We start from the raw sequence: 14,172 nt of genomic DNA, 5'->3' as shown, positions 1-14,172 counted from the left end.
TCACCTTCTATATTACTATTCATACACTGCCTAATGGAGTGCTGTGTCAGCTCCGGGGCTTGGTTTGTCCTCTAGATGTCTCTTGTACCTTTTCATTTATCCTTACATCAAAGAGATAACCTATAAAAAGCAAAACCCCCGAGAGAGCTCTTGTCTTTTTTGTTTTTTTTCCCCTGTTCTAACTATGTCATTTAGTGCAGCGCAATAGAAGAACATCTTTCCGTGGATTCATTATCAATGTGACATTCTATAAAAGAGCAAAGTCATGTGTTTTGTGTATTTACCCATAAGGTAAATCTTCTGCTTATAGTTTATTTTTGTATGTTTTATAAAACAATTTGTTGTGTTCTATGGTTGGGGCTGTGATACGGGCTGGATACAGCCACATTTGTTGGGATCACTAAGCATAACCGTTCTGGCCTTAGTGTCTGGTTTAACTCAATGGACATATGTCTTGTATCAGAGTAACTAATTCATTAACCATTTACTAAAAATTCCTGGCCTTAGGATATATATACTAACATTGCAGTTGCCAAATGAGGACAAAATCATGAGCACAAGTGGTGACCAATGGCCATATGGTTATTCCATGGGCCATTGCATGTGGTCATGGTTTTGTATACTGCAACTGCAAGGTTAGAAGCTACCCGCAGGCGAGAAGGACATTGCATTGTGATTTTTTTACTCTCTGATTTAAAGAAGGCTCTTGCACTTAGATGGTGCCAATGCTAGCACCATTATACTAGCTAGCAGTCTGTGTTTCTGACCTTAGACTGTCTGACCTTAGATTGTCTTGTCCCTTATTTTTTTTATGTATTTATATATTTTTTTTTTTAGAAAAAGAACATAATTATAGTATTGTACCTTTACAATTACAATTCATATAACAGCTCCCCCCAAGTCACCCACCCCCATAACTCCCCACCTGACCTAAAACCCTCCCCCATTAAGAGAGTGATGGGAGAGAGAGGGAGGGGATTTTATTATTATTATTATTATTATTATTATTATTATTATTATTATTATTATTATATATCTATAACTAGACACCAGAATACAGAACAGTTTCAGAGCTGGTCTTCTGTATCAAGCCAAGCCCCCATATAGAGTCAAACACTTTTAGTCCTCTCTTCTTATTCTTATAGTAACTCTCCTCATTAAAGGGAACCTGTCACCCCCCGTGCCGGGGTGACAGGCTCCCGACCCCCCGTTAGAGACCCCTATACTTACCTCATCGCGCCGGGTCCCGCTTCTGAAGATGGTCGGGTCCCGGAGATCTCAGCCGCCGCAGGCCGGCGCGCGCTGAGAGATGAGTCCAACGCTCATAGAGAATGACGGAGCGCTGGACTCTCCTGTCGTTCTCTATGGGTGTTGGACTCATCTCTCAGCGCGCGCACCGGGCTGCGGCGGCTGAGATCTCCGGGACCCGACCATCTTCAGAAGCGGGACCCGGCGCGATGAGGTAAGTATAGGGGTCTCTAACAGGGGGTCGGGAGCCTGTCACCCCGGCACGGGGGGTGACAGGTTCCCTTTAATCCTAATTTTCCTAAGTAAGTTTAAAGGAGAAGTCCGGCAAAATTTTTTATTAAAGTACTGTACTGCCTCCCAACAGTTATACAAATCACCAATATACACTTATTACGGGAAATGCTTATAAAGTGCTTTTTTTCCCTGAACTTACTGCTGCATCAAGGCTTCACTTCCTGGATAACATGGTGATGTCACTTCCTGGATAAACATGGTGATGTCACTTCCTGGATAAAATAGTGATGTCACGACCTGACTCCCAGAGCTGTGCGGACTGTGGCTGCTGGAGAGGATGATGGCAGAGGGATGCTCAGTGTCCCTCCAGTGCCCTGTGTCCCTCAGTGTCCCCCTGCCATCATCCTCTCCAGCAGCCACAGCCTGCACAGCTCTGGGAGTCCGGCCGTGACATCACCATTTTATCCAGGAAGTGATATCACCATGTTATCCAGGAAGTGAAGCCATGATGCAGTAGTAAGTGCAGGGGAAAAACACTTCATGTGCATTTCATGTAATAAATGTATATTGGTGATTTGTATAACTTTTGGGGGGCAATACAATACTATAATAAAAAAAAAAATTTCGGACTTCTCCTTTAACCATTGTTCTACAGATGGTTTTATCCAATTTTATAATATCAATAATCTTGCTGTCTTGTCCCTTATTTGTTGCAACATATTGTTGGCACATTTATGACTAAATGCTGCCACCTAAGCGTTGGTTATGCTTTCATGTTTTTAGAAATTGTCAACCAAGACAACCTCTGCCATCCTCCAGTTTTCTGCCATGTCGATGAACCAGCCAAAAGACTGCTCACATCTTATGGGGTGGCGCCCTTTGCTTTGTTTAATTCACTAAGGGTCCCCATACACTCATTGATGACTTCAGCAGGGTCACCCAACTTTCTAAAGTTTCTAGTGGCCTCCCAGCTTTTTAGGAGCCTGGGAACTCCTCTTTGTACCAGAGAATAAAAACATTTTTCTTCGCAATGAAAGCAAATACAGATATATGAAAGGTTCAATGTGTTTCCTTGACCTTACAACTATCTTACAGTGTCAGCAGTTGTTTGAAATATAAATTGCAGAGGACAGATTCCCTTTAAGCCTTAAAATAGCCACTTTGCACGTGAGATTTATTTTTTATCATAAGCCGCAGCTTATACATTGGTTATAATTTTAATAAAAAAACATAATAATTTTAGTACTTTTCTGATATTACCATAATTTATCGAATACCAAAAAAATTAGAGTATACCTCCATCCAGAGGTGATCGGGTACAGCCGCAATAATGGGTGGTCTAGGTGTCTAGGCCACTGTATGAAGCTGAGCACCCCTGGGTGACAACTATTAGCAGTTACAACAAAATTTCTCGTAAGGCATCATCCATATATTTTTCTTTATTTTTCATCATGTGAACATACCCTAAGCCAATCCTGCTCGCAACAGCACTCTAGTACAAAGACTGGAAGAATCCAATCACTCGTAGTTAATTCCTATTGATATGAAATGATAGTCATAAATAACTAGTAAATATCATTTGTGCTGTCCTTGTTCTATTCACACATTCTAGACAGTTTTTCATTAGCAGTAAGTACCCATTGGCCGTCAGTGCGGTTCCATTAGAGCCGCTGAACACAATTTAATGCACACTCCTCATTAACAAAGCCGGGAAACTGTAAATCATACTTACTGCGAGTTCCTGAAACCTACATTTATAAAGAAGGGTGAAGGTGATAAATTTCTGTGCGTGTGAATGAGATTCAGATCTACGCTATAAAAAGCTCCGAGCCATCTTTTTGTAGAATGGATGTACTGGAAAGCCATTAAAGTCAAAAGAATCCCTTTTAGCTGAAAACACAGAATTGTCCTGAGGTGGTTTTGAAGGGATGGGCAAGGTGGTAAGGGTCAGTGCTAGTGTGTGGCTTATATTGAAGTAACAGGGACCCCCTGTTACCACTAAAATGTCTTCATATGTGGCAAAAAGGCCTTTGGGAGATCTGCATCTCTGCAATCGAACTGAATCCAACATGAGGCAAGATGAGTTTCTTGCCTCAGGTGGCAGAAAGCGTATTAGTATGTTGGTCTGGTCCACATACTAATAGGTGGTGAGAACCTGCACAATGTGTGTCTTCTTTCAACCATACTATGTTGAGGGTGGTTAAGAGTATAGTGTTACCTAGCAGCCCTACAATATGTCCTCATTTTTACCCTTACTCTTTGCCTACCTCCCGCCCATCCTCTACCATGGGTCTCCAAACTGCGCCCCTCCAACTGTTGCAAAACCACAATTCCCATCATGCCCTGTCAGCTAAAGCTTTGGGTTTGGCAGTTCAGGCATGATGGGAAATATAGTATTGCAACAACTGAGGAGCCGCAGTTTGGTCTAAACCCACCACAGTCACCAGGGGGACCCTGCTGAATCAGGGCCCTTAGCACTGACCATCCCAAAAACTAACACGTTACCTAAGCCCATCAGTATTTCACTCTTGTTCCAGATATTTCGGTGTTGCGGCATATTTGTCCTTTAACGGCAGAAATTCTTTTGTTGTTTGTCATTTATGGGATGAGCAGTTTGTTTACAGGCTCCGCAAGTGAGATTAATGCTCCTGACTCATGAGTAAGGTGACGGTTCAGCTTTTCTTAGTATCTCTGGATGGTCTTGTCTCACCTGCCTGTAAACACATTCTGGGCTCAATTAACTGCAGCTAATGGTGCGATGCTTCATACTGATGTGAAGCTGCTGACAGGAGCAATGCTTCACCATCAGACTTCTTTATAAGATATATGTATATATGTATATATATATATGTATATATATATATATATATATATATATATATATATATATATATATATAACATCTATCTATGTCTCTTTCTTTCTTTTTTTTAACCAAATAATAATATAAGTGAAATACTTTGCCATAAACCAACCTTACTATGCTTTTTACAAAAAATTTGGATTTGTCCACAATTTTTGTGACTGACTTAATGTAAATTGCTGACAGGAGCAGGGACTCCTTTCAAAGACAAGGGTACCTGCCTTGGTACATTTAGAGGCAAGGCACACTTTGTCTTGCTGCTCAGCATGTGTATATGATTTGAGATGCCAAAAGATGAATGGTGATGCTGAATGTTAAATTTGTAAGCAACAGGGGCAGAGTAAGCAACAGGGGCAGAGACATCTGCCATTTGATAGAAGTCCCTGCTCCTGTACATGCTTTCCTTGGCACTCTGCACTATTGGATGGTTTGTCACTCTATTAACATTCACTGGCAAATGTATGTGTCTGGCAAAAGGTGAACAGCCTAGCGAATGTTAACTAAGCAACAAGGCATGTAGTGTGTGTCTCACAGCTAATTGTACATTAGTTGTTACTCTTACCGTTTGACAAGAGTTCCTATACCTGCATGAATCATAAATATAACCCTAAATTTAACTAAACACCTATATTAAAATCAAACTTCTGACCAAAGATTAGATCCCTATGTTAATTTCAAACTCCAGACCAGAGCAATAACTTAGGGCCCTTTTACACAGCCCTATGCAAAGCCATTTGTGGCCACAGACGCACGCCAATCAGCGAGATCTACGCTTATTTTGCAGTGCCAATCAAGCCGGACTGCACGATCGATCCCTCTATCATTTGTGCGGCCATTAACATTCATTCTGAGTTTTAGCCGGAGTGCCCCTTTAATGACATGAATATTATCTGTGGCCCACTCCTCTCAGTGCTTCGTCAGAACATGTTTCATCCATAACCCTTATTGCCCTATACAATGTATAATGTTTACACTGCAGGCTAAGTCCACATCTGCATTAGAGCTCCTTTCGCTGGGAAAGAAAACACTATCTTACTTAGAGATGAGCGAGTAATGAAATATTCGACTTTCGAGAATTCGAATCGAATAGGCACCGATATTCGACTATTCGAACGAGTATTCAATCCCATTATAGTGTATGGGGGAAAAAAATCGCGGCACTTGGAAATCAAATGAAACCTCCCTAAACGATGCAAACACCTCCGGAATGACACTGGGACATTAGGGGGAGCATGCCTGGGTTCACCCAACATCCCAAAATCGCAGTATAATGCCACTCTCCACAGTTGCAAAGGAAATATTTGCGAACGCTTTACGAACATTTATGGCAATGTTCACACATTTCGTTCGTATTTCTTGCGCAGTGTTACATAAATAATTCCAATGTGCGTCCGCAGAGCGTCATGTTATTTGCGCGTATCACACGTAATGCTGTACGAACGTTACTGGAACAGTATGTATGACGTGCCTTTTTTTGGGCTACTGAAACAATATGTATCACGTGCCTTTTACTGGGCAACTGAAACAGTATATATCAGGTGCCCTTAGTGGGCTACTGGAACAGTATGTATAACGTTAACGTGCCCTTAGTGGTGTTAAACAGGGACACTATAAGTCACTTGTACACACAGGGTACTAGAATGAATACACCTGCTGATGCTGTTGTTATATCATCTATGTCTTAGCACTGAGAAGAGCTTTGGATTCAGAGATGACTTTTTCGCTGGATCTTAGCCCTGAAAAGGACTTTTGGGTTCTGTAGTAATCCTGCCTAACCAAAACTACTACTAAACTACTAAAACCTATTTCTCCATGCTGCAAGATCTCTCCCTGACTAGGTTGAAAGCGCATCTGCGTTTAAGAGAGGCGGGAGCCAAGTATATTAAGATTCGAAGTCATGTGGTTCAGCCATCCAATGAGGGTAGACGCCGTTTTCGCGCTGTGTGTGTACTCCCAGGGTCCCTCACGGCCTCCCTGCATGGTCATTGGATTATAAAAAGCGCTAACTGCGATGGGAGGGCTTTCGAATGTTTCCTGTGTATTCGCCTCACTACTCGATTGAATTCGAATCTTTCGAATACCGCAATATTCGATCGAATACCTACTCAATCTAATCATATTCGCTCATCTCTAATCTAACTGAAAAATATTTCAGCAAGAACGTACTGTATGTATGGGGATAGGGGGGCGCTAACATCCAGCTTTAGTTTTCTTCATTCATTGTTATAATTGAGTAACTGAATAATAATGTCATAATTAAAAACAAATCACATGATGACTCTGCTAGATTGTAAGCATCCCTCCTGTATCTGTAGTTACTAGTGGTCTCTATCTTATATTTTATATCTTATATCTATCATATATCTTATAACCATCTTTGTATTTGTATCTGTTGCAATGCACTCATCTAGTGCATTAGTGCATTAGTCCCTCTACCTCAGGGATAGGGAACCAGTTGTTGCAAAACTACAACTCCCATCATGAACCTTGAAGGGCCAAAGTTCCATACCCCTGCTTTAGCTGTTTCAAAACTACAACTCCCATCATGAACCTTGGAGGGCCAAAGTTCCATACCCCTGCTTTAGCTGTTTCAAAACTACAATTCCCATCATGCCCGGCAGGGCTGAAGGTTCCCCATGCCTGATGTACTTGGCTCCTATTGTGGATTCTATAACTTTGTTTGGGCCCTGACATCCTCTCTCCTTTGCAGTTCTGCGCATTATGCTGACTTTGCTAAATTCAAAAATAACAAGAACAATGAAATATATTTAAGCACTTGGTTCGGATTTTCTTCTTCTTGCCCCGCTGAGTCCACAATGTCCTCTTTAGGTCTCAAACCTATGAAATTATTTATAGCTTAATTCTCTAAAATGTCCGAACCATGAAGATGTTTATCTTGTTTTATAATCTGAAAGAGGATTAATAATCTGGATTGGAAAGGTGACCTCTGTGGGGCTGGTTACATGCATCTCTCTGGAGGCTGGCCAAGTTTATCATGAGACGCTATGGTGCATTATACCTGGCTATTACATGATGCGTACAGTAGAATGATGGATACTGAATAGGAATGGATGGCTCTGACAGTCACTTATTATTTATATAGGTTACATTATTTCAATATTTTTCACTTCTAAGCATTTTTTTTCATTATGATACTGAGCCTCCTGATTCATGAATATAAAGTCAGAACAAGAGTGAAGACTGACACTTAGGCCCAATTACAACTCTGTGTCCCATACGGAGCTGTAATAAGGCCTCCATAGTAGTATAAACTGTCTTACTTCATATGGAGTTCCAAATTAAAAAAAAGAAAATTGAAGCGTGCTCCTTTAGTTGTTATATTAAGGCCTCGTTCACACGCTATATACTTTCAATAAATAACGGTCATTGTTGCAGACGATTCCTATGGAATCCTGGCTGAAGTGTAAACACTGGCTGGGATTCCATGCGGCTGCACAGAAAACTGACATGTCAATAGCGGCTGCACCAAATTGACTGTGCAGACAATGTAAAGTGTGGCTCTGGCCGCACTTTACATTGTCTCCTATGGTTAATTGGAACGCGGGCACACCTAAATGTCTTGTATTCCAATTCAAAAGAAGTGATGTTCACCCGGCCTATACTGCAGTAAACTTCGCAGACAACGGCTGTCATATAGCGTCTGAACATGGCCTTACAGAGCAATTCTCCCCTCCTGCATTACTTCTATGGGGAAATCCCACCCACCTAGGCACCTATCAGTACAATGTATGGTGGCACATGGAATCCCTTGGCTTTATAGTATGAAACCACAAGGAACTCTGCAGCCACCTGCACAAGGATTTCAACATTATCCCATAGGATGGGTTATAACTAGCTGTTTGATGGGAATGGAGGTCCTTGTCACCTGAGTGAATGGAGCAGCAATGTGCATACTCAACCACCACTCTATTCAATGTCCATGGGACTAGTGGCCATAACTGTTAGAAAACGCTTGGACGTTCAATAGGGTGTGAAGGGAGTGGTAGTTGAGCATAGGTGCTGCCACTCCCTTAAAGGGGTACTTCAGAGACAATATTTTTCTTTCAAATCAACTGGTTTCAGAAAGTTATGTAGATTTTCAATTTAGATCTATTTAAAAATCACAGGTCTTCCCATACTAATTAGCTGCTGTATGTCCTGCAGCCAGGTGTTTTTTTGTTTTGTTTTTTCAGTCTGACACAGTACTCTCTGCTGTCCGATACAGAAACTGTCCAGAGCAGTAGCAAATCCCCATAAAAAACCTCTTCTCCTCTGCAAATTTCCTGTCTCGGTCAGGGGTGGCAGCAGAGAGCACTGTGTCAGACTGGAAAGAATACACCACTTTCTGCAGGGCATAAAGCAGCTGATAAGTACTGGAAGACTTGAGATTTTAATTACAAATCTATATAACTTTCTGAAACCAGTTGATTTGAAAGAGAATAAAAATTCACTGGTGTACCCCTTTAATTCAGAGGACCATTTACCTCCATTCTTGGGATCAGGGAGGTCCCAGGAGTCAGACCCCCACCAATCAGGTAGTTATCCTCTATCCTATGAATTCTAGATGACTTTTAATCTTGGGATAGCCCCTTTAACTACCTATACAGGTTGCAGAAATCGAAGTTGCACCCAGGACCCTCCGTTTGACGAAGCCCAAGAACCCTTTGCCCCTCGTAAGTGTGAACTGTACTATATACAGTATGTGTGTTGCCGGGCCCTGCTCCAGATTTTACATTGGGGTCCAGTAGATTCTAGTCACTTCTCTGCTCCTGCACTGCAATGAATTGAGCTCCAACAGAGGCAGATAAACAGGACGAGGCACCGAGCGAATGAATTATACCCCACTGAGGACAATGTAATGACTTCATTAGTTGTTGTCAACCATTATCTGACGCCATGTAGGATGGCGGATCTATTTAGAAACAACATAAATAATAGAGATATTGGTCACTGGTTCATAAGATAAAACTCTACCATCCCAAGTGTATATTATAACGCTTCACGTTTTATCTTTTACAGATAATAAATTCTGTGGTCCTTCTTATTCTATTGAGTGCCCTTGCTAACCCGGACCTGTACCACCTACCAAACAGCGAACTGAGGAATGACTTTGACTTCATGGATGATGCCAGTGAGTAAATGGCTCTTGTCTGCCGGCTGCTTAGTGATGGCGGCTTCTAATGTTTATGTTTGTCAGAAAGAGTATATGATAAGGATTACCTTGGGATCAGGGGCGTAACTACCACTATAGCAGCCATAGCGGCTGCTATGGGGCCCGCCGCATCAGGGGGCCCCATGGCCTGCTCCTGCAATACACTGGGCCCCCTGAGCCGTCATCATTTGCAGCATCGGGTGGCCCTGTTGGTCTCCTTGGTTTTGCAAATGTCCCTTTAACTGCAAGGGGGGGGGGCAATCAAAAGTTTGCTATGGGGCCCAGCCATGTCTAGTTACGCCCCTGCTTGGGATCACATTGTACTTAGACAGTACATCCAAGGTGTTTGTCATGATGCTAATTTCGGAACCTTTTTTTTTTTAATGGACCAAATATAGTCTAGTAGTGTCTACATTAAGTAGTTTCTTCAATGTATTCCTCCATTTTTGAGGACCCAAAAGTGTCTGGTTGTATTTTAAGTCCTACAAAGTAAAAACATACATTTGGCAATTGACCAAACAGAGTTATTAGTAGAGTCAGAGGTGCGCTCACAAGCTTAGGATCCGCTGGAGATCTGCTGCAAATCCTGTACTTTTTAACGTACCCTTAAAGGGGTTGTCCAGCGAAAATCTTTTTCTTTCAAATCAACTGGTGTCAGTAACTTATTTAGATTTGTAATTTACTTCTATTAAAAAATCTCAAGTCTTCCCTTACTTATCAGCTGCTGTATGTCCTGCAGGGAATGTTGTTTTATTTTCAGTCTGACACAATGCTCTCTGCTGACATTTCTGGCAGAGACAGGAACTCTGAATCCCCATAGAAAACCTCTCCTGCTCTGGACAGTTCCTGTCAGCAGATGTCAGCAGAGAGCACTGTGTCAGACTGAATATAAAACAACACTTCCTGCAGGACATACAGCAGCTAATAAGTATGGGAAGACTTGAGATTTTTTTTAATAGAAGTAAATTACAAATCTATATAACTTTCTGACACCAGTTGATTTGAAAGAAAAAGATTTTCGCTGGAAAACCTTAGATGGGTCACTGAGACTTTATAATAGACCGTCGCTTGACCATAGGTCAATTAACCACCCTGATGCTATTTTCACACAACATCCAAAAGTGACTTTAGCTTTGGCTGTCCAGGGATGATGGGAGTTGTAGTTTTGCAACAGCTGGAGGGCCAAGGTTCTCTATAAGTGGTCTAGTGATCTGTGCACAGTGTTGGACTGGCCCACCAGAGGACTGTAGGATCCTCCGGTGGGCCCTCAGCTTTAGAACCGCTGACTGACATGTTGTTTCTCACTGGTTTCCTCTGGTGGGCCCCAGATACCCCAGTCCAACACTGTCTGTGCAGCGCTGGCCTTACAATTATCGAGCTGTGTAATAGACTCTGTAAATGAGCACCGATCCAAGTGATCGGGATTTGTTTACAGCACGGCCCGGTACATGTAATACATGACCCTAGCTCCCAGCTCAGTAACCTCTGCACATTACACAAAGCATGCCCACAACACTCTGCCATGGGAAACCACTCTTCTCCTCAGGACCAGTTAGGATATATATTCCCCATTTGCTTGTCATAATGCCATAACTAATGCTGGATGATGAGAGGATGATGATCTCTTCTGTGTAGTTATGCAGATATAGCTAAATCTATCAGTTTTTGGAACTGAATTATGAATAAGCACATTGGGAATGACGGCAGGAAGATTAATTAATACTCAGCCTCCCAAGAGATCTGCCAGAGATGTTTTTTTACACCCGGCTAATCCCTGATCAGAAGGCATGCGGTGACTCATTTCTTTCAGTGTATGGGGACATAATACCAGGTTACGTTCATAGAGCAATACTGCTAGAAGACAATACGGAGCCAAGTGAAACATAATACAATTTTTTGGGGAGATTTATCAAACATGGTGTAAAGTGAAACTGACTCAGTTGCCCCTAGCAACCAATCAGATTCCACCTTTCATTTTCCAAAGAGTCTGTGAGGAATGAAAGGTGGAATCTGATTGGTTGCTAGGGGCAACTGGGCCAGTTTCACTTTACACCAAGTTTGATAAATCTCCTCCATAGTCCTTTGGTCTCCATATATAAGAAAGCATTGCTTCTAGGGCATAACATCCCCTATGTACCCCAACCAATGGAGTCTGTGCACAGTACCTGCTTCATGCTTGACCTGACCTCTTATTTTCTTGTTCTTTTTTCAGACATGTGCATTGCTACTTCCATTTCCCTCTTAATGATTCTTATCTGTGCAATGGCCACATACGGTGCCTACAAGGTAAATAAAGAGTCTTGCTTTACCAGTGTACTACTGTGAGCTTTCCTTCTTCCCTTCTTCAGGATAGTGTCTTTGGCACTGTTAGGGTCCTATTACATGGAGCGATTTTTAACGATTAACAACTAACGATAAATGATTTTAAACAATTAACGATAATTTTAGGTTCAGATCTAAATCAACGATCAACGACATACGAACAATTTTTTGATCGTTGCCTGCAATTACACAGAGCGATTATCGTTTAAATTCGAACGATATGACAATTTTTCGCACGATAATCGTCCCGTGTAATAGGGCCCTTAAAGCGATACTATCATACAGTATAAAAACTATTTGACCTGTCTTACTTTTGATTCTCTCATATCTTTAAGCATAGCTGGAAGAAGTACACGACAGCGCGCTTCACTCTCAGCTCAACTCTCAGTCCACCTTATTGGGCTCCATTGTTATGGGGCCCGTCTTCTGTAATCAGTTGGAATGAGTGGTGAGCCAGGGAGTGAAGCATGCTGCCACGTGCTTCTTCTATGTGCAGTATATATACTGATTGGAGGGTGTCTCAGCATTAACACCCAAACCAATCTCAATTTTAGAAGTGTTTGTGCAGCATGTTAAAAGTTTATTTATACAACACTAACACTTTAAAGGGGTATTCCACTTAACTTTTGATATGTTGCTGCCCCTGGTAAGATTAAGGCCCCATTCACACGTCCGTGTCAGTTTTTACTGTCAGGAAATCCTGATCAGGAGACCTCAAATGTCATCAGGAAAGTATCAGGATTTCCTGACAGTAATCCGTTACCATCAGGAAAACATCAGGAAACCATCAGGAAAAACCTTCAGGATTTCCTGATAATATAATATGTTATAGTATGCCAACATAAATCACAGGTACCCACACTGTCCGGGACGAGTTCGAGGCGGGGTGCTGTCTGGAACGGGGGGGTTGCTGATCGGGCAGCTGGTAGCAGAGCGATTGGGCGGCTGCTTTGCATCAGGAAGGTGCCCGTGATTCCGACGCTCCCGTAGACTTCTATGGGGGCGTCCGGATCGGAATTCCGGATAATAATAGGACATGTCCTATTTTTTCCAGATCTATTTTCCGGAACGGACACCCTTCCGGAAAAATCCGGAAGGGTGTCGGTGACCAATTAAAGTGTATGGGTCCGGAAATCCGTCCAGATTTCCTGATAGGAAATCCGGATGTTTTTTCTGGACGTGTGAAGGGGGCCTAACAATTCCTTTCATATTTGTTATTATCTATTTATTCTTCTTCCCCCAGTTCTGAGCTGATGCTTTCTGCTGAAGACACAAAAATCTGTGTCAGAGCTTTTCTGTCTGTCTCCCCCTCCTCCTCCCTCCCTTCTGACACGGCTGATGTTAACAAGTCCCTGGCAGACTTTATCTGCAACATTGTAGCTTCTTTGTAATGCTGGGAGGGGTATTCTGAGGTCAAGTTGCTGATGAACTCACTGTGATTAACAAAGAAGCAGTACAAGGAAGCTACAATGTTGCATATAAAGCTAGTCAGGGACTTGTTTACATCAGCTGTCTCAGAAGGGAGGGGGTGGAGGAGGAGACCGAGAAAAGCTCTCACACTGTTTTTTGTGAGTTCAGCAGAAAGCAGCGTCTCAGAATTGGGGAAAGAAGACTGAATAGATAATAACAAGTATGGGATGAATTGTTAGTCTCACCATGAAAGTGATGACAGATTCCCTTTAATAAAACCTATACAACTACAGTACATGGCTGGTGGCAATGCAGTGAATACATCAATTATAATAAAAGCGGCTGGTTATAACTGTCTCTCTCTAGCCACAGTCTAAATATATATTTGTATATATATTATACTTTAACCACTTTCTTTTTTATTCCCTGTAGCAACATGCGGCTTGGATTATCCCAATTTTTTTTTGCTACCAAATATTTGACTTTGCTCTCAATTCCCTGGTTGCTGTGAGCGTGCTTGTCTACCCAAACACAATTCAAGACTACCTGCGACAACTGGTAAGTATGTCACCTTCTGTACACTTTCTTCTTTGGTAACATTTCCCAGTGTACAGTAGAATATAACCATTGGGCTCTGTTTAGAAGGTTAAAGTATTCCTATCAATGCATACAGTAAATACTGCATACTCTGTTTCTTGACTGCTAGATCAGACTACATAGAGAGCTTTTTTGTAGTCTGTAACCATGGAGACGTTGGATGTGTAAACCTTCCTTTCCGGTAAAAATACAGTCTTAGTTTTGCAAAGCTGAGTAAAAGTCGAAGTCCTCCAGTGGTTCCAGATGCTTTATTGAGTACCTGAGCATAGGAGAACGTGATATACATATTTTCTTTACTTTTTTTTAAGTTTTCAATGCTTATATCAACATTCCTGGTCGTCCTACA

The 14,172-nt window shown here is 41.9% G+C and overlaps 1 protein-coding gene across 1 annotated transcript in view; it reads left to right on the top strand.

Annotated features, from left to right (window-relative positions):
• LOC138774660 (lysosomal-associated transmembrane protein 4B-like) overlaps positions 1-13,787 on the top strand; it is a gene marked incomplete at its 3' end in the record, with an annotated part of 29,173 nt that extends 15,386 nt beyond the window's left edge. Inside the window, exons 2-4 of the mRNA XM_069955655.1 lie at positions 9,365-9,476; positions 11,710-11,783; positions 13,662-13,787. Coding sequence (XP_069811756.1) covers positions 9,365-9,476; positions 11,710-11,783; positions 13,662-13,787 — 312 coding nt within the window. The remainder of the gene's footprint in view (positions 1-9,364; positions 9,477-11,709; positions 11,784-13,661) is intronic.
• Positions 13,788-14,172: the final 385 nt, after the last annotated feature.

The sequence above is a fragment of the Dendropsophus ebraccatus genome, unplaced genomic scaffold, assembly GCF_027789765.1.
Source record: "Dendropsophus ebraccatus isolate aDenEbr1 unplaced genomic scaffold, aDenEbr1.pat pat_scaffold_1002_ctg1, whole genome shotgun sequence".
Classification (NCBI taxonomy): domain Eukaryota; kingdom Metazoa; phylum Chordata; class Amphibia; order Anura; family Hylidae; genus Dendropsophus; species Dendropsophus ebraccatus.
Note: the sequence above shows the minus strand (reverse complement) of the source record. Positions and strands in the feature narration are given on the sequence as shown.